We start from the raw sequence: 19,811 nt of genomic DNA on the forward strand, positions 1-19,811 counted from the left end.
GAAGTACTGTGTACAGAGGCCCTGCACAACAGTTTTCTTGTTAAGTTACATTCTTTTGCAAAAGAAATGTCAATAGCCACAACAGTGCATTGGATATTAGATTTATGTTATTAAAACAGTATAAACAGGTGGCCTCAATTTTATATTTATCTAACATCAATGATGAAATAACATGTTACTGTTTATGATGGCAAACATTTATCTCTAATCGGGCCTGAAAAACCTGACTTATTACAAGTTCCATTTACAGTTGAAACAGTGTCTGACTGTTCATTAGTTAACTGCAATGATTTTTCAGTTGCATAACAGGATAACTAAAGCATGATGTTTGACTTCAACATTTTCAGCATCTGAAATTATGCATTAGAATTGACATGATGTTCAGGACTTCTTATGCTTAGGTTTTTACATTTCTTCAGTTAATACCATATATTTTTGTAGGCAATGGAGCCTATCATGCAAGACTTTGCAGAAGTTGAAACCACAATAGAGGTATGTTATTAAATTATATTAATCATATCTCTTGGAAAAAAAGCTAACCCGTATTTGCACAGTTTTGCTTTTCCTTTAACAATTCCAGACAAATTATGGGACAGATAAAACAGAATGTGTTCTGTATAGAAATAAATCTTTAATGGATCCATTAGTACAGTAAAAGTTAGATTAAATTAAAATAGATTAAAAGTTAAATTAGACCTCCGTTGTGTATTATCTGCACTATTGGTTTCAGTGTTTATTTCTAACTTTATAGATCAAACAGTTAAACTCTATTCTTAATTCAGTGTTCAGCAAAAAGCCTAAGAAACATCAGTGAGCTGTTTTACTATGCACAGAAGGCAGTGTTATATCCCATGGTTCCTCTCTTCAACCCCGCAGAAAAAGATGTAAGTAAAAGAGCTTTACAAGATTATCTGGTATACTTTGAAACACACCTCTTTCCAGCATCATTGGCTCGGGGCTCACTGGAGCAGTTTGTGTGACCTTTAGTGATCAATGATTATTGTAGTATACTTAGCATTGTACACATATTTTAGTGACTAAATTACTCTGTTTGAAATTTTTAAGATATTACTCAGGCATAATTTCTGGCCATGTATACTTAAAACAGGATTATAGTATTGTAAAGTTAACATGTTTATGCTTGGCGAATTAATTTTTGATAGGTTAGTAATTAGTATTGCAGGTGCTTTATGTAATAAATGTAAAGCTGGAAGAAACTTTTTGTGATGAAGCATTTTTCATTTTCAAGTTCCAAATAGCAATATATTTCACTACAGTTGTTCTTTAATTGTGTATTTACAGTTAACACAGAAATGTAAGATGGCATTACAGCGAGTGTTCAGGGTAAGTTGTAACCAACATGGTTGATTTCCTTTACCCTTCTTCATTGTAAATCCTGATGTACTTATTATGCAGTTATTTTGGCTGCTTTACAGATTCATTAGAAAAGAAAAGATACTGTTTGTATGAATACAGATTTATACCCATGTTAATTTTCAATCTAAGACAGATTTTTGTATGTTTTATTCAGCTTGTATTATGAGTAGTCACTGTAGTGTATTGCCTTTTTTTCATTTTTGTGTTTCTTCAAAAATTATGGGAAAGGTGGATGGGCAAGAGTCATATATACTTGCCCTTATTTGTGTAGCTGAAGATGCCAAACAGTCAAGTGTCAAGCCTTGAAAGTTATAGTGAAATCATATTTTGTGTGCATGTAGTGGCTGTTTAATACAAGTTAAGTCTTACCTACTAGTCACTTAGAAATGAAGCTATATTACTTAATTAGCTATTTTGTATTTATAGATCTGTGATCTGGACAATGATCAAATACTCAGGGATGATGAAGTCAACTTGTTTCAGGTAAGTTTTGGGATATCATATACAACAAACATCATAGCTAGAAAGTTCTGCAAAAAAATTTTTGTCTTACCTGTTATGCATGACAAGGTGAGCTTTTGTGATCGCCCAACGTTCGTCGTCTGTCTTCAGTTTCTTGTGAACCAGATTGAGACCACATTTTTCGATTTAATCAAACTTGCACAAGACTTGTATTGGCATATCTGGTTTCCTTTCGAAATCTCGCCAGATCCTATCATGGGTTCCAGAGTTATGGCTCCTGAAAGGGCCAAAATTTGCTATTTGGCTTGTGAACACGATAGGGACCACATTTTGCAGTCGATTTTAATCAAACTTGCACACATCTGGTATTGCATAATATCCTACTTTCGAAAACGGGCCAGATCTCATCATGTGTTCGAGATTAATGGCTCCTCATAGGGCCAAAATTAGCTAGTTTGGCTTTTGCAGCCATATAGAAGTTTCATTTATGCTTTGATTTGATAAAAACTTGCACAGAATGTTTGTCTTGATGATCTCTAGGCCAAGTTCAGAACTGGGTCATGTGGGGTCAAAAACTAGGTCACCCAGTCAAATCAAAGGAAAAGCTTGTTAACACTCTAGAGACCATATTTATGACCTTATCTTCATGAAACTTGGTCAGAATCTTTATCTTGATGATTCCTAGGCCATGTTCGAAACTTACTCATGTGGGTAAAAAACAAAGTCACCTGCTAAAATCAAAGGAAAAGGTTGTTAATACTCTAGAGACCATATTTATGACCCTATCTTCATGAAACTTGATAAGAATGTTCATCTTTATGATTCCTAGGTCAAATTCGAAACTGGGTGATGTGGGGTCTAAAACTAGGTACCTACACCACTCGTATCACAGGAAAAGCTTATTAACACTGTAAAGGCCACATTTATGACTCTATCTTCATGAAATTTGGTCAGAATGTTTAACTTTATGATTCCAAGACCAGGTTTAACAGGTGAGCAATATAGGGTCATCATGACCATCTTGTTTTAGAGAAGTGTAATTACTGCATAGCTGTTCTTTTCAACAATATTTAAAACTGTAAGACAGTCATGATAGGGTAGTATATAATACACATTTACAGGTATAAATTATTCAGCTATCAATTTGTATGTCATTGACATACCATAAAATATTTGACTAATTGAAAGATCATCTTTATATCATTATCAGAAAACTGACATTTGTGAAAAAAAATTTAGTTCTGTATTTACAGAGAAAATGTTTTGATACTCCTTTACAACCTCACATGTTAGATGAGGTAAAGGAACTAGTCAGACGGAGTATACCGGATGGTGTTGCTGATATGGGTTCATTCTCTGGTTTCACTCTAAAAGGTAAGATCTGTATTCCGCCAACTTGGTGCTTCAATGATATTTATGCAACAGGGGCGTATGCCAGTTCATATTTTTGTGTAAAGAAAATTGTAGATATTTTTATGCAAGATTTTTAAATAGAATTTGTTTTCCTACCTATAGAATGTAAGAATTTTTATTCTGCAGTATAGCACTTGTTAAAGCTATTATGAGCTATATGATAATTAAGAAATCTTTAAAATGTGTATTTCAACCAGATCACAAAAATTTAATTTATTGTATTTGTATTTCAGGGTTTCTGCATTTGTTTGTGGTATTTGTACATAAAGGAAGAATAGAAACCCCATGGACAGTGCTGAGAAAGTTTGGTTACGATGATAACCTCTTGTTACGGAATGATATTTTAGCCCCAAAGTAAGTTTTCATCTACTGTTGGAAATGTACTGATGTTACATACACTGTTTTTCTTTAAATACAAAGTAATTTTATAATTTATTAGGGATTTTAAGGTCGACTTTTCTCGTAACAGGTTAATTTTGTAGTTTCTGAACTGTAACCGAGTAACAGTACCGTATAATATTGGTTTTTTGGTAGGGCTATGCTTCAGTTCAATTTTTCTTTTTAACAGATTTATTCAGCTTGAATTTGAAAGCATTCGAAATTTTCCCCTGTCAGAAAATAAGAATTTCTCCTTAATTGAATTCAGAGAACAGGAGAATTACAAAGCTAACTCCATTTTCATTCAACGTTTCGACTGTTTTTATTAGTCTTCTTCAGGAAGTAAACAAATATGATATGAAATAAACAACGTCATGAATATATGACGTCATAAAAGATGACGTTACGTTACAAACATTTTGGTGTAAAAATTACAATGTACAATAGGCTACATAATGTTTACACAAATGTATATCTAAAGTACTGTTTAAAGTATATTATGACAAAAGTAAAATTAAAAGTGGTTATACTTAATACATAGTAAGATTATAGAATTAATTAATTGAATGAAATACTTTCGAACTGTATCATATTTTGCTTTAACAAAAAGTTTACTTCCCACATGTCAAGAACCTATCTGTATCTATGTGGTGTAGTACAGAAGTACTGGTACTGATGATAAACTCGAACAGACGATAAAGTCGACCGCCTTCGAATTATTCAATTGCAATTGTTTTTTTTTTTTTAAATAATTGAACATGCTGTCTAATAGCAACCACTTACAACACCAACTGGTGTAAACAAAAACAAAATTGGTAAATATTCTGTATAAATAAATGACTTATATTTGTCTGTTTAAAAATATTTACCCAAAAATTACTGGGGAAGGGGATGATTTTTTGTGCATGCTCACTGTCAATACATGAAGGCCTGACATTGGGTCACTTTTCATTACTTGATTGCGAATGACTGTTGCATCATTTTTCGGAGTTTCAATATAATACTATGGAGAAATTTTTTAAAATGACAAATTGGTCGAATTTATGATCATGAACGTTTCTACAGTCCCCATTTTACATACCCCTTTCAGGGCCTCAGTTCTTGTGAGTTTGCTTGCTAAATATACATTTAAGTTATGTCAGTTATTCAGTAAGAGCTAACCTTTATTTTGATACCAACCATTGATAACAATTTGCAGAAATAAAAAAGTTACAGGTAAAAAAATCCTCATTTTCTGTCCGAGTTTATCATCAGTACCAGTATAGTCATTTCTCTGCTGTGTATGATTTCAGATTAAATGTTGGTGTTGGAAGCACAACAGAGTTAAGTTATGAAGGTGTACAGTTTCTTACCAGGCTTTTTCAAAAATATGATGAGGTAGGATATGTTTACTGTAGACTTTGATAAATATTCAGTGTAATTCTAAAGGAAGAAATTTTTATGGCTGTGAAATGATGTTTTTCTTAACTTCCTCTTTCTTGCTCATCCTTCACGGTTTTGAAAAACAGCTCTGCAGTTTATTCAGCATACCATGACTGTTTAAAATATAAGCTAATGGAACTCCAAAGCAACAACAAATTGCTCTTGTAGCCATACCTGTGTTGATAACATCGGTGTAAAATGGTATGTCTGGATTGTGCATTGTTTTGGTACTATCCTAAGGCCTACCTACATTTCCATGTGATTCTGTTTGCAAGTGTGACTATAGACTCAACATAGTTTTGTATTCATTTTCTTGTGTAGGACAGAGATGGTATTTTATCACCGACAGAATTGACAAATTTGTTCAGCACTTGCCCAATGTTACCCTGGGGACCAGATGTCAACAACACAGTGGTAACAAACATGAGCGGCTGGATAACATTACAGGGTTACTTGGCACAATGGACGTAAGTACTCTTGTTAATTGTCCCTGATACTTTGCTGCTGCTGATAGCTTGATCGTAGCTGCTACAGGTTTCTATAGAGACTTCCTTGAGGGTACACACCATTAAAATGGTCGTCAAGACTAAACATATATTTTTGAGAATTTTCTCTTATGTATCATTTAGACTCATTATGACCCCCTTCAAAGAAGGAGGGGTATATTGTTTTGCAGATATCTGTCAGTCGGTCCGTAGACCAGTTGGTTTCCAGATGATAACTCAAGAATATTTGGGCCTAGGATCATGAAAGTTGATAGGGAAGTTGGTCATGACCAGCAGATGAACCCTATTGATTTTGAAATCAGTAGGTCAAAGGTTAAGGTCACAGTGACCCTGAACATTTAAGCGGTTTCCAGACGATAACTTGAGAATTCTTGGGCTTAGGATCACGAAACTTAATAGGGAGGTTGGACATGACCAGCAGATGAACCCAATTGATTTTGAGGTCAATAGGTCAAAGGTCAAGGTCACAGTGACTGAACAGTTAAGCGGTTTCTGGACGATAACTTAAGAACGATTGGGCTTAGGATCACGAAACTTAATAGGTGGTTGATCACAACCAGTAGATGATCCCTATTGATTTTGAGGTCAGTAAGTCAAAGGTCAAGGTCACATTGACCCAGAACAGTAGAGCTTTTTTTGCCAAATAACTACAGAATGCTTTGGTCCAAGATCACATTTGATACGAAGGTCACTTACTGGTAAATGATTATTGATTATTGATTTGAGGTCAGTACGTCAAATGTCCAGTGCATAGTGACCAAATAATTTCTGTTCCTTGTGCAGTTACTGAATGCATCAAGGGGGGCATTTCATGTTCTATGAGCTCCTGTTCTTTATAAGATGAATGTAACTGCAAAATTATTTGAAATATGGTAAAATGGTTTTGTAAAATTAGTAGATTGTATCTTTCAAAAGGCAAGTAAAAAGCTCCTTTTAAAGTAATTCAACAACATTATTGTTTGTTTATTTCATGTTGACTACATTATAGAATCACCTTTTGTATATTTCAGGTTGACTACATTATTTTTAGACATGCCTGTGTTTATTTCAGGTCAACTACATTATTAGATCACTCTGTGTATATTTCAGATTGACTACATTATTAGATCATCCAAGAACTTTAGAATACCTGGCCTATCTAGGATATCATTATCATAATGATACAACTCTCACAGCAATACAAGGTATTTCTTTTCTTCAGTCACTTTAGACTTAAGATCCACCTTTATGTGAAATGGCTCAATGAACTAAACCAGGTAAATTATAACAAACCAAGTCTTTATTACATGAGCACACTATTTTACTGCAGATGATTCATGTGATAAAAGAATGATAAATATATAGATCCTTGTAATAGAAAGAAGTGTTGATAAATTTATAAATTCATATGATAGAAAGGAGTAGTGATAAACTTGTGGATTCCTGTAATAGAAAGAAGAAATGATGAATAATTTTTGTGATAGAAAAGGAGAAATGATAAATATAATTCATTTGATTGAAAGAAGAAACAATCTCTTATAGATTCATGTGATAGAATGGAGAAATGATAAATTTACAGACTTTTGTGATAAAGAAAAAATTATAAACTTTTAATTAGTAAAATAGTTTCATTACCTGCTTTTAGACATGGTCAGGTGAGATTTTATGTTCATCTAGTTGAGTAGAGTTTTTGAGAATCCATCAAAACAATATAAGGTAGAGTTGAGAGTTTGATCTCTATTTCAGTAACACGAGACAAGAAAATAGATCTGGAAAAGAGACAGACAGCAAGGAATGTGTTCCGTTGTCATGTACTGGGACCTAAAGGTGTAGGAAAGGTAAGTGGAAGAACACTGATTTCCATCAAAATGACTATATCTCCATCACTTGATAGAAAATAAACATAGCACATTTTATTACCAGTAAATGAAGCATCAGTGACATTATACTACAGTGTTAGAGATGCCAATACATTTTGTAGTGATGGTTTGACAGTTTTAAAGGGATACACAGGTGGCATAGTGGATCGGAAATTTAAATTCTTTTGATTTTTATGGAATCTGTATTTATTATATTTTAGGTTACATTAACTTTCCACTGCTACATAACAGCTTTAAACCCTGTCAAACAAACTCAGCAGTTAATACATTATGTGTTACAGTAGTAACTTTCCCCTATGTATGGTTCTATCGTTTCTAAATTTTTTGTCACTTAATATTGTTACTAGGTACTGGTATTCAACATTTTCCTGGGAAAAAAAGTCACCTTAATGAAAAATCGGTCAAACATTGACAATCAGTTTCTATGAACTGTTAGCAGCTTCCCTGCTTGGTGCTCGGTATTAACAGGGAAGTTCTTGGACTAGTAACGCTGGTGTCAGTGTGTGACTGGGTGAGGTATCATGTCACTGGCTATGGCTTGATATTCCAGTGAGGCAACACTATATAAATTTGGTCACTGTGCTCACTGCAGCAAGTAGACACTTCCATTTATATGACTGAAAAATTGTTGAAAAAGATGCTACCACACATACTCTTCAAACTCAGGACATAAATTCTGAAGCATATGTACTACCATTCATGCTTTTTAACTTTAAATTACAACAGATTCAGTCTTGCATTGAACTGAATTTATGATATTGTTTTATATTTTCAGACATCTTTCTTGCAAGGTTTATTAGGTAGAAATCTCAGATATGTTGCTACTTTGAATAAAGAACAGTTGTCAAGTTTTACTATAAACACAGTTCAAGTGTATGGACAAGAAAAATATTTAATGGTAAGAGTTAGAGTGCTAGTGTTATCTGTGTATTTATTTTATATGTTTGCTGTCAATTGACTTTGCATTTGCATTTCCATAATCCTTTACTTTAAGAGAAAATGTAAAGATCTTGCATATGTAATACACAGGATTTGTGTAGACTTTAATTACTTGTGTCCAGAGCTCAAAAATATAACATTAATACCAAAATAAAAATGTTTTTGATTATTTTTAGCTCATCTGATTTTTTGAAAAAAAAATGATGAGTTATTGTCATCACTTGAGCGGTTGTCGGCGTCGGCGTCGGCGTCGGTGTTGCCTGGTTAAGTTTTATGTTTAGGTCAGCTTTTCTCCTAAACTATCAAAGCTATTGCTTTGAAACTTGGAATACTTGTTCACCATCATAAGCTGACCCTGTATAGCAAGAAACATAACTCCATCTTGCTTTTTGCAAGATTTATGGCCCCTTTTGTACTTAGAAAATATCAGATTTCTTGGTTAAGTTTTATGTTTAGGTCAACTTTTCTCCTAAACTATCAAAGCTATTGCTTTGAAACTTGGAATACTTGTTCACCATCATAAGCAGACCCTGTACGTCAAGAATCATAACTCCATCTTGCTTTTTGCAAGATTTATTGCCCCTTTTGGACTTAGAAAATCAGTTTTCTTGGTTAAGTTTTATGTTTAGGTCAGCTTTTATCCTAAACTATCAAAGCTATTGCTTTAAAACTTGCAACACTTGTTTACCATCATAAGTTGACCCTGTATAGCAAGAAACATAACTCCGTCCTGCTTTTTGCAAGATTTATTGCCCCTTTTTGACTTAGAAAATATCAGATTTCTTGGTTAAGTTTTATGTTTAGGTCAACTTTTTCTCTTAAACTATCAAAGCTATTGCTTTGAAACTTGCAACACTTGTTCACCATCATAAGCTGACCCTGTACAGCAAGCAACATAACTCCATCCTGCTTTTTGCAATAATTATTGCCCCTTTTGGACTTAGAAAATCATTTTCTTGGTTGAGTATTATGTTTAAGTCAACTTTTCTCATAAACTATTAAAGCTATTGCTTTAAAACTTGCAACAGTTTTTCACCATCATAAGTGGACACTGTACATCAAGAAACATAACTCTATCCTGCTTTTTGCAAGAATGATGGCCCTTTTTAGACTTAGAAAATCATGGGTAGGACAATATTTCTATTACACAAAAAAAAATCAGATGAGCGTCAGCACCCGCAAGGCGGTGCTCTTGTTAATCCTCCGCCGCAAGTGGTGGGAGGATAAAGAAATGGTCTCCGTCTGTCTGTTCGTCCGTAACAATTTGTGTCCGCTGTGTATCTCCTAAACCCCTTGAAGGATTTTCATGAAACTTGGGTCAAATGATCACCTTATCAAGACAATGTGCAGAATTCATGTGACAGCCATGTCATCTCAAGGTCAAGGTCACAACTCAAGTTCAAAGGTTTGAGCCTTCCATTTTATGTCTGTTATGTATCTCCTAAACCTCTTGAAGGATTTTCATGAATCTTTGATCAAATGATCACCTCATCAAGACAATGCACAGAACTCATTTGTCAGCCATGTCGGCTCAATATCAAGGTCACAGCTCAAGATCAAAGGTTTGAGCCTTCCATTGTGTGTCCTCTCTGTATCTCCTAAACTCCTAGAAGGATTTTCATGAAACTTTGGTCAAATGATCACCTTCAGGGTTGCCAGCAGTCTTGAAAAGTCAGGGAAATTGGTTTCTTTTTCAAGGTCAGGGAATTGTCAGGGAATTTTAAAATTTGGTCAGTGAAAAATGAAAATCCTGGAAAGTCAGGGAAAAGTCAGGGAAATATGATTTCAAAGCTCGAAGAAGTTAATCATTTTAAACTTTTGTGGCTATGGCAGTCTTCAAGCATTAAATTTAAGTAATTAAAAACAAAGTTTAATGATGTAATACTGTAACATGCATTTAATTTGTTTAAATCCCCCATTTTTAGCTCGACTATTCATAGAATAGTAGAGCTATTGGACTCGCCCATGCGTCGGCGTCCGCGTCCGCATCCCAATTTGGTTAAGTTTTTGTATGTTAGCTGGTATCTCAGCAACCACTTGTGGGAATGGATTGAAACTTCACACACTTATTCACTGTGATAAACTGACTTACATTGCACAGGTTCCATAACTCTGTTTTGCTTTTTTACAAAATTATGCCCCTTTTTTTGACTTAGAAATTTTTGGTTAAGGTTTTGTATGTAAGCTGGTATCTCAGTAACCACTTGTGGGAATGGATTGAAACTTCACACACTTATTTACTGTGATAAACTGACTTACATTGCACAGGTTCCATAACTCTATTTTGCTTTTTTACAAAATTATGCCCCTTTTTCGACTTAGAATTTTTTGGTTAAGGTTTTGTATGTAAGCTGGTATCTCAGTACTCACTAATGGGAATGGATTGAAACTTCACACACTTGTTCACTGTCATGATCTGACATGCCCAAAGCAGGTCCCATAACTTTATTTTGCTTTTTTACAAAATTATGCCCCTTTTTCAACATAGAAATTTTTGGTTAAGTTTTTGTATGTAAGCTGGTATCTCAGTATCCACTAATGGGAAAGGATTGAAACTTCACACACTAGTTCACTGTCATGAGCTGATAAGCACTATGCAGGTTCCATAGCCCTATTTTACTTTTTTACTAAATTATGCCCCTTTTTCGACTTTCTTATTCATTCAAGCGACAAGGCTGTTAAATAGTCGAGCATTGCTGTCCTCCGACAGCTCTTGTTCTTTAAACACTAATTTTGCTTGAAGACTGAAAGGCTTTGCAACCCTTGCCAAAGCTAACTAACATTTTTTTGTTATTTTGTAGGAAAGTGACACATGAAGAGAGCCTACAACTAACATTATTCTAATACACTTTTTTTGTTGTAGGTACTCCAGGTGTTTTCTGGACACTTTATATTAAGAGATCTTGGATTTTGAGAGTGATTCTTTGTCAATATGATTCCAATGGTCTTGCTATTAGTCATGGTGTTTTATTGTTTTTGCCTCTAGGAAACTGTATAATAACAGATCTTGGATTTTTGAGAATGATATTTTGCTAATACTAGCAGGGTTCCAATGGTCTTGTTATTAACCATACTTTATTGTTTTTACCATAACCATGAGGAAAGTGACACGTACCTTAAAAGATGTCAGATTTTTGATAGTTACATGTCTTGCAAAGATGCTTTTGATATGTATCTCTTAATAATTAGGTTTCACTGACCAATAGTCACAATTATGTTTCATTGACTTGACCACCAAACAGTCATACAAGAAAGAAAACCATGTTTATTATCATTGTGTTTGATGTTTATGTTTAATATATTGGAAAATAAATACAAAACATTTGGAAAAAAAATACTGGGAGGATTGGACGGCTATAGCGGAGGTCAGGAGGCCGTTTAAAAGTTTGGCGGTTTTGGTCAGTGAAAAACATGAAATGGTCAGGGAAAAGTCAGGGAATTTTATTCACCCAGAGTGCTGGCAACCCTGACCTTATCAAGACAATGTGCAGAACTCATGAGTCAGCCATGTTGGCTCATGGTCAAGGTCACAACTCAAGTCAAAGGGTTGAGCCTTCTATTTTGTGTCCACTCTGTATCTTCCAATCCCCTTGAAGGATTTTCAAATTCATTGATGTCGTCATACATGGACTATAAAATATACTTAACAACCACAATGCTTCTATCCAACACCATCAACCCTTTCACTATCCATAATATGGTGGGGGATATAGCTGTCTTTCAGACTGCTCCAACTGTTCATGATGTTTTTCATTTTATACATATTAGGATATGTATAAAAAATTCAGGTGATCTGTAAGATAAAGCAACTAGTTTGTACATAACTTTAATGGTTATTTTCTTTTCAATGAAGTTTGAGCATAAGCCTGAAGCATTGTGATGTTGACATGCCCACTCTCCAAATAATATTAAATGTATCAATTTTCAGTTACATGAAGTAGATGTGGCCGTGTCAGACATGTTGTCTCCTACAGAAACTAATTGTGATGTTGCCTGTTTATTATATGATGTCACAAATCCTAGATCATTTGAGTTCTGTGCCAGAATGTACATGGTGAGTTGCATATTGACTGTATGACATCAAAAATCCTAGATCATTTAAGTTCTGTGCCAGAATGTACATGGTGAGTTGCATATTTACTGTATGACATCAAAAATCCTAGATGATTTTGAGTTGCCAGTTAATTATATGATGTCACAATTCCTACATCATTTCAGTTGTGTGCCATAACGATTCCTACATCATTTCAGTTGTGTGCCATCATAATTCCTACATCATTTCAGTTGTGTGCCATCATCATTCCTACATCATTTCAGTTGTGTGCCATCACGATTCCTACATCATTTCAGTTGTGTGCCATCACGATTCCTACATCATTTCAGTTGTGTGCCATCATAATTCCTACATCATTTCAGTTGTGTGCCATCACGATTCCTACATCATTTCAGTTGTGTACCATCACGATTCCTACATCATTTAAGTTGTGTGCCATCACGATTCCTACATCATTTCAGTTGTGTGCCATCACGATTCCTACATCATTTCAGTTGTGTGCCATCACGATTCCTACATCATTTCAGTTGTGTTCCAGAATGTACATGATGTATTGCTGATGTCATTAATATTACGTCACTTAATTTTTATGCAATATGTATTTGGTTAGTTTCTTGTTTATAGGAGAGATCGCCATTACGTCACGCATAAATACCTGTTTATCTGGTGGTGGGTAAAACAAATGTTTTTACACCGTTTGTGTATGGGATCTGAATTTTTAATTTTTAATAACTTTTTCGCTCATTTATGGATTTTAAAAATTAAAAAAGTTTTGGAATGCTTAGGATTTTCATATTTTCCCATTTAAATATCTTTTTAAAATGAATATCCGTTTTAAATGACATAAGATTTTAATAGCGGCGTAGCGATCCTCCAAACATTTTGAAAAAACACTGTAAGTTAAGCGTTCATAATTAATCCATTTAATTTCGAATTTATAATCAAAAGTAATCAATAAATTGCTTGTTTTATACACTTTCCATTGATCAAAAAATTATTGATATTATTTGTGTTTTAAGAAAGTTTAAGCCGTTAGAAAAACATCACTGTTTACAAAAAACATGGACGCTCGGCGTCGGCCCACCCGGTCTTTGTCTTATCAGTTCTAAAAATAGAAAATACAATGGATTTGTTTACAAACACGATCACTCCTATTGTATTATGTCTCTAAAGGTGTATTTAATCAATACCTTAATGATTCTTGTATTGTTAATGAAATGGTACATGTGCTGTAAAGGTTGAAATATAGAATATAAACATTGTTTTATGATACTTGTAGAAACATTTTCTGGATAGTCGCGTACCAACATTGATAGTAGCATGTAAAGTAGAACATCCAGAGGTGCGGCAGGACTATGAAATCACTCCGGCAGCATTCTGTAGCAAGTTTAAATTATCTCCTCCTCAGAGATTTACATGTATAGACAAAGTCAACAAAGATGTGTATATCAAATTAGCAACCATGGCAGCTTATCCGTAAGTATTTCTACATCCACTTATGTTGTCGAGCATCCCAACTGTTTTGAACAGTCACCTGTAATTAATTTGTAATATTCAGTGTTGTGGAGTAATACGTAAAGTACCAGTATACCTTTTTGCAGATAGTTTTAGCTTCAGTGCTATTTTTGGATTTAAGTTTCAGCTATATAAATGTTGTTCTTTATTGGATAAGGTTTTTTGATATTCATAAGAAAAACTTCAGACAACTGTTAATTAATTTTATTTATGTATTTAGAATAGGTCAGACTTCCATCAGATATGACTGTTAAGTTATAAGTTATTGATATATTCTTCTATTATGATTGTAGATAGCATCTTTTAAAGTGTTTCAAAATATGAATTTCTACATAGATCTTTCATTCTCTTTGCACAAACCTGTGAAGTCATATTCTTTAGGGGTATTAAATTTTAGTGAGTACATTCAGAAACTTAGCCAGAAAACATATCTTTTCTTTATTATTTTTCTAAAATTAAAGTCTGTAATGTCAAAATACTATATTTACTGTATTTTCAAGTTGTTAAATGAATACTCTAGTAGTGGGTTATGAATGGTTTCCATGACAACAGAACTGAATTCACAGTGTGTATGATAGTTTGGTGTATAGAAAAGCTTGTTGGAGACAGCTATCTAAATATAACTTGTTTGTTTCACTTGCAGCAATCTTAAGCGTTTGGTACACATGTTACTAGTTCACCAAAACCCTGTCTGGCTGGAGGAGAGACTAAGGTCCGAATACCATATGATGTTTTCTTTTCTGTATTGTCTTTGCTTCACATAATGGCTCAAACATTATACCATACATGATGTTCTGGAAAAAAAGCTTTCTGAAATTATAATTTCCACTTATATTCTCACACAATGTGTGTAAACAGAGAATTTTAAAAGGTTATTAGATTATTTTGCTGGAAGTTAGAGACTTTGTGATATTTCCTGTACACTGTAAATAATTATTTAGAAAAAAAATGAAAGTGTAAAAAAACAATATTTGGGTCACACAGAGTTTTTGCTAGTAATAGCATTTTTCTTTCTTTTTTGTCACTGAAAATATTTTCATTCATTTTGCAAATTGCTTCAACTTTCTGCAAGACATGCTGTTGCTAATTTCTCTATTATAGAATTATCTTGCTGCAGAGGTCACAATGTGAAGTAGATAGACTTTTGAAATTTAAGATTTTCATATCTGATATGTCTAGGCAAACTTTAGTACTAAAAAACTCTACAAGTAAAATATATCTGCAGATATAATTGAAGAAAATTCTTAGAGAAAAAGCTATTGCAAATATATATATATAGGGAATTACAAATTGATGAATGCAAAATTGTTTGCAGATCTAATTAGTAATTACAAAAAGAAGTCTTTTGTTAAAAGAAAAATGAACAGAACAGAACAGAATTTTATTAAAGACTTGTACATAGTACATCGTCAAGCATAATAAACAACACAATATTATAATACATTGTCACGTTATCATGATCTTTTAAACAAACAATGATGATTATTCAATAAATAGTAATGTTTGATGGTGGAGGATGAACAGAGTTATAATATAACATTCATAATGTATTTAAAATAATTCTATCAACAAACAGGCATAAATATGTCCTTTAAGTTGCTAATATAAGGCGAAAATGTTAATATTAATTGTTAACATTCATAAACATATTTCTAGTTTTAATGATTCTTTAATATACTTTGCAAGATTTAATAATGTAGTCTTTTTATTTGTAGTAATAAGTTCAATAAATTTATACATCGATGGTCTGCTATAATAATACTTCTTAATGAATTTTCTCCTAATATCTATATAACATGGGCATATTAAAATGAAATGGTATTCATCTTCAATATCTATCGTGTTACAACATAGACAATATCGCCCATTACGTGGTACAGTGAAACACCGCTCGCTCGAGGTCGCAAGGGGATGAGCAAAATGCTCGAGTTATCCATGGTTTCGAGCGACCCAAACATTGGCCAACGTACGAAGAAAATTGAAGTTTGTTTTACCAATTGTCATCGAGACCATTTGCAGAGGAAACGGTGATGCGTTATAATAACACACTCGTGACATTTTCAAAAAACGTACGACAAACGTTATTTACGGCACATGTGAAGAAACAGCTAAGACATTTTATTTTTTTTATTTATTTATTTTTTATTTTTTTTTGGAAATACAGCAATCGAATTCGAAATGTTCTTCTCCAAGTTAAGATCTCATAATTATCGTCTCAATTTTATGAAAAGGCTATCTTATTTCCTTTATTTGCATGCAATCAACTGTTGATTAAAATATTAAGATCTCATAATTATCTTCTCGATCCCGCAGAAAAAAGTAATAATTAATAACAATTTTGATCAATAAAATTTTTCTTCCACCTTTCATCAATAATTAATCTCATTATCAGATCAAATATACCGACAAACAAACATTTAAGATAGTCGGGGAATAGACCAAGGATTTCTCACGACGTGCGAAAATTTTAAATTAAGCGATACATTCTGACCGCCGAAAGTGTGAAAAATTTTGACACCTCTGCTCGAGTTTGCCGTAAGCAACAAAGAGTAAATTAATACACAGGGACCAGGTGTCATGCTCGAGCGATCGAGTTATCGATGCTCGACCCAGCCATGGTATTTTCACATAGAAAATAGAAGGAAATCGGCCGGGACCACATGAATTGCTCGAGCGAGCCCGGGTGCTCGAGTCATCGATGCTCGAGCGAGCGGTGTTTCACTGTATTCTGTTTTGCCCGTATCGGCCAGTTTGAATTCTAAGAGTATGTGCAGACATTCTCATTCTTGTAACAAAAAATCTATAACTTTTAGGTAATAAATCTAAGTATCATTCATATACAAGAGTTGTTTTACAATTTTTAAAAAGATCTAACACGGCACTATTTTCAACAGATGCACGCCATAATTATCAATAAGTCTTTGTTTAAAAATCTTTGGAAACGTTTTACAATCTAACAAACAAGTATTATTGAAATATTCAGAAAAGCGATATATATCTAATATTTTTTTTACATTCGATACCCAGTTATTTTATAATGAAGTTGTCTATTTCCCAGCTCCAAATTCATCTACAAAATATTAAATAAAAAACAAAAAAAACTAAGACTTCCAGAGCAGATTATCAGAACATCATGTGTGGTATATATAAGCTGCTGTAGTATATCACTGAATGACATAGAAGATCTGATACCTTCATATTGTGGTGGTCTAGCATGTCCACATTATCTAACCAATACAGTTTCTCAGTTGTTTCCAAGTGTTGTGGCTGGCTGTCAGTTATCACTGCGTTAAGCATGGTCATTTTCCTCTGCTGTGGGCTGTTCTTATTTATTTCAGATTCATGTGTATTGTGTACCTTACATTTGATTCACATAATTTGTAACAGGCTTGTGCATGTGTGTATGTGCAAATCTCACAGATAATTATTTATCATAGCTGTATTGAATAGATGCACGAGGACTTTGTAGGTTGCAAAATATCAGAATATCAGTATGCCAAAGTCCTCAATAAATAATAAAAGTAAATATCTCAGATTTGTAGGGGATTTTCAAGTGCATTCATTGCCAAGTTTGTTGGTGAAATTTTGAAAATCTTCAGAATTTAATGTACTGGTTTTTGTTTGATCAGTATAAAGCATTAAGAATCTTTGGAGTTGGCTAAAAACAGTAAATATTTATAAAATAAAATAAGTGAAAGTTTTAACCTTCCTGAAAGTCTTAAAGCCTTGCTACAGAAGATGTGAATCAAAAAGTGAATATATACTCTTGATTTTTAGCACAGTTATTTGATGTTTTTCAAAGGAGTAGAGCTTTTGTTGTTCCCCTTTTGTGGGCATCAGCATCTGTTTGGCCATCTGCTTCTTAAAAGTTTTACATGTAAGCTGTTTTAAACTTCACTCATGTCTTTGGCATCGTCAGTTAACCTCAGAGGACTAGTTACATGACTCTAGCATTTTGCCAAAATGATGTCCCTTGTTAATTTTGAGGGGCCTCTGTGGCAGAAAGGTTAAGGTTACTGACTTCAAATCACTTGCTCCTCATGGATGTGGGTTCGAGCCTCACTTAGGGCATTGCATTATTCATGTGAGGAAGCCATCCAGCATGAAATAATGCACAGAGGGGCACCTGGGGTCTTCTTCCACCATTAAACCTGTGAAGTCGCCATTTGACATACCGGGTATAACTGTGTTGGTGTGATGTTAAATCTCAATCAAATAAACAAACGTTAATTTAGAAATTTTGGTCTGCATTTTAGCAGATTTTTTAGAAACAGCTTGGCCAAATTCTTTTAAACTTCAGACATGTCTCTGGTATTATTTGACTTCACAGGACAAGGAACATGACTAGATTTTATTTTGGTTAAAGCTTAAAACATGTTTTCTGCATCATGCCTCACAGTGCAATTTACATAAAACTAGCTTGTATTTTTGTTTAGATTATGCCCTTTTTTAACAAAGAAAGTATTTCATGTAATCAGGTTTCTCAGGAACTATGTTACTGAATGCCTAGTCTTTAGCATCATGAGATGATCGCATAGAAAAGGTTTCATAACTGGCTTACATTTTGTCAGAATTATGCCCCCTTTTAACAGAAATTTTATGGAAGTTTTGCATGTAAAGCCTCTTCCTCGGAAACTAAACTACTAGGTGTTTTCAGACTCCACTGATGTCTTTGGCATCGTGCGGTGACCTTATATGGCAGGGCTTTTATTTGTGCAGAATTATTCCTCTCTTTCTGTTGCAAGTTTTGGTGTAAGTTTAGCATGTAATCAGGTTTCTCAGGAACTATGAATGCTGTCAAACTCTTCCTAAATCTTCAGCATCATGTAGGAACCATTCAGAACCAGGTTCCATATCTCTAACTTACTGTTAACAAAGTTATGCCCCATTTTCCACTTAAATTTTTTTTTGTCAAGCTTTTATATGTAAGCTGGTATTATGTTAAATGGTTTCAGATAGTCTAGAGCACTGTCATTAGACAGCTCTCATTATTTATTTGAGCTGTGCCATGGGAAAACCAACATAGTGGGTTTGCAACCAGCATGGATCCAGACCAGCCTGCGCATCCGCGCAGTCTGGTCAGGATCCATGCTGTTCGCTAACAGGTTCTCCAATTGCAATAGGTTTTAAAAGCCACTATGTTGGGTTTCTCATGGCACAGCTCATTTATTATTCAGTGTACAGAATAGTCTGCTTTGATCTAACAATTATACAAACAGGATTACTTCTTAAACATGATGTACCATTTTCATATTAGCACAAACATAATGTTACCGATAGTTTTCATTTGGAAGGTTGCAATTTTATACTGTACATGTATGTTTGTTTAAATAACTCCAAAGCAAAACAGTAAATGCTTGCTAAATAATATCTGATGAATTTAATCAAATTGCTCGCTAAAAGTAAATTTGTACATTCAAGAGTAATTCGGTTACCAGTGCAGTTGAATGTGAACAGTATTTTGAGAATAACTTTTGTTCCTAATTATGACACCTCAGATGCTTATTGAAATAAAGAAGAAAATATTACATACCAATACAAGTAAGAAATTGCAGCCTTTCTTATGGGAAATGTCTTTGAAAGTTTTTTACAGATCATTATCAAATTTTGCATAGCTTAAGTTCCATAAACCAGTTCTTACAGAAGAAATTTGATCAAGCACGGCTCAGTTAGACTCTTACTAGTAAATAGGTAGCTTGCATAGAAGCCAATGTTTTCAGTTGCATCTTGAGTACCTAGCGTCAAGGTCTTTGTTACTAAATATAGAAAACTAATTGTTTTCGCTCAGTAATTTAGTTAGGAATACAATTAGACAGTTCGAGAAAGGAATGAGATGTGGGGTCCAAACTGACGTCCATTTTAAAACAATAAGTATGCTTTTTACAG

General features: G+C 33.8%; 1 protein-coding gene across 2 annotated transcripts in view; it reads left to right on the forward strand.

The window, feature by feature from the left end:
• LOC123563580 (mitochondrial Rho GTPase 1-like) overlaps positions 1–19,811 on the forward strand; it is a 39,058-nt gene that overhangs the window by 10,981 nt on the left and 8,266 nt on the right. The window contains exons 7-20 of one of the 2 annotated variants that reach the window (XM_045356445.2): positions 442–492; positions 783–884; positions 1,303–1,344; positions 1,804–1,860; positions 3,093–3,213; positions 3,486–3,606; positions 4,923–5,007; positions 5,374–5,519; positions 6,648–6,742; positions 7,284–7,375; positions 8,193–8,315; positions 12,285–12,410; positions 13,690–13,886; positions 14,569–14,637. In XM_045356445.2, the coding sequence (XP_045212380.1) occupies positions 442–492; positions 783–884; positions 1,303–1,344; positions 1,804–1,860; positions 3,093–3,213; positions 3,486–3,606; positions 4,923–5,007; positions 5,374–5,519; positions 6,648–6,742; positions 7,284–7,375; positions 8,193–8,315; positions 12,285–12,410; positions 13,690–13,886; positions 14,569–14,637 (1,427 nt within the window). The remainder of the gene's footprint in view (positions 1–441; positions 493–782; positions 885–1,302; positions 1,345–1,803; positions 1,861–3,092; positions 3,214–3,485; positions 3,607–4,922; positions 5,008–5,373; positions 5,520–6,647; positions 6,743–7,283; positions 7,376–8,192; positions 8,316–12,284; positions 12,411–13,689; positions 13,887–14,568; positions 14,638–19,811) is intronic. The other variant, XM_045356446.2, reaches the window with a different exon arrangement.

The sequence above is a fragment of the Mercenaria mercenaria genome, chromosome 2, assembly GCF_021730395.1.
Source record: "Mercenaria mercenaria strain notata chromosome 2, MADL_Memer_1, whole genome shotgun sequence".
Classification (NCBI taxonomy): Eukaryota; Metazoa; Mollusca; class Bivalvia; order Venerida; family Veneridae; genus Mercenaria; species Mercenaria mercenaria.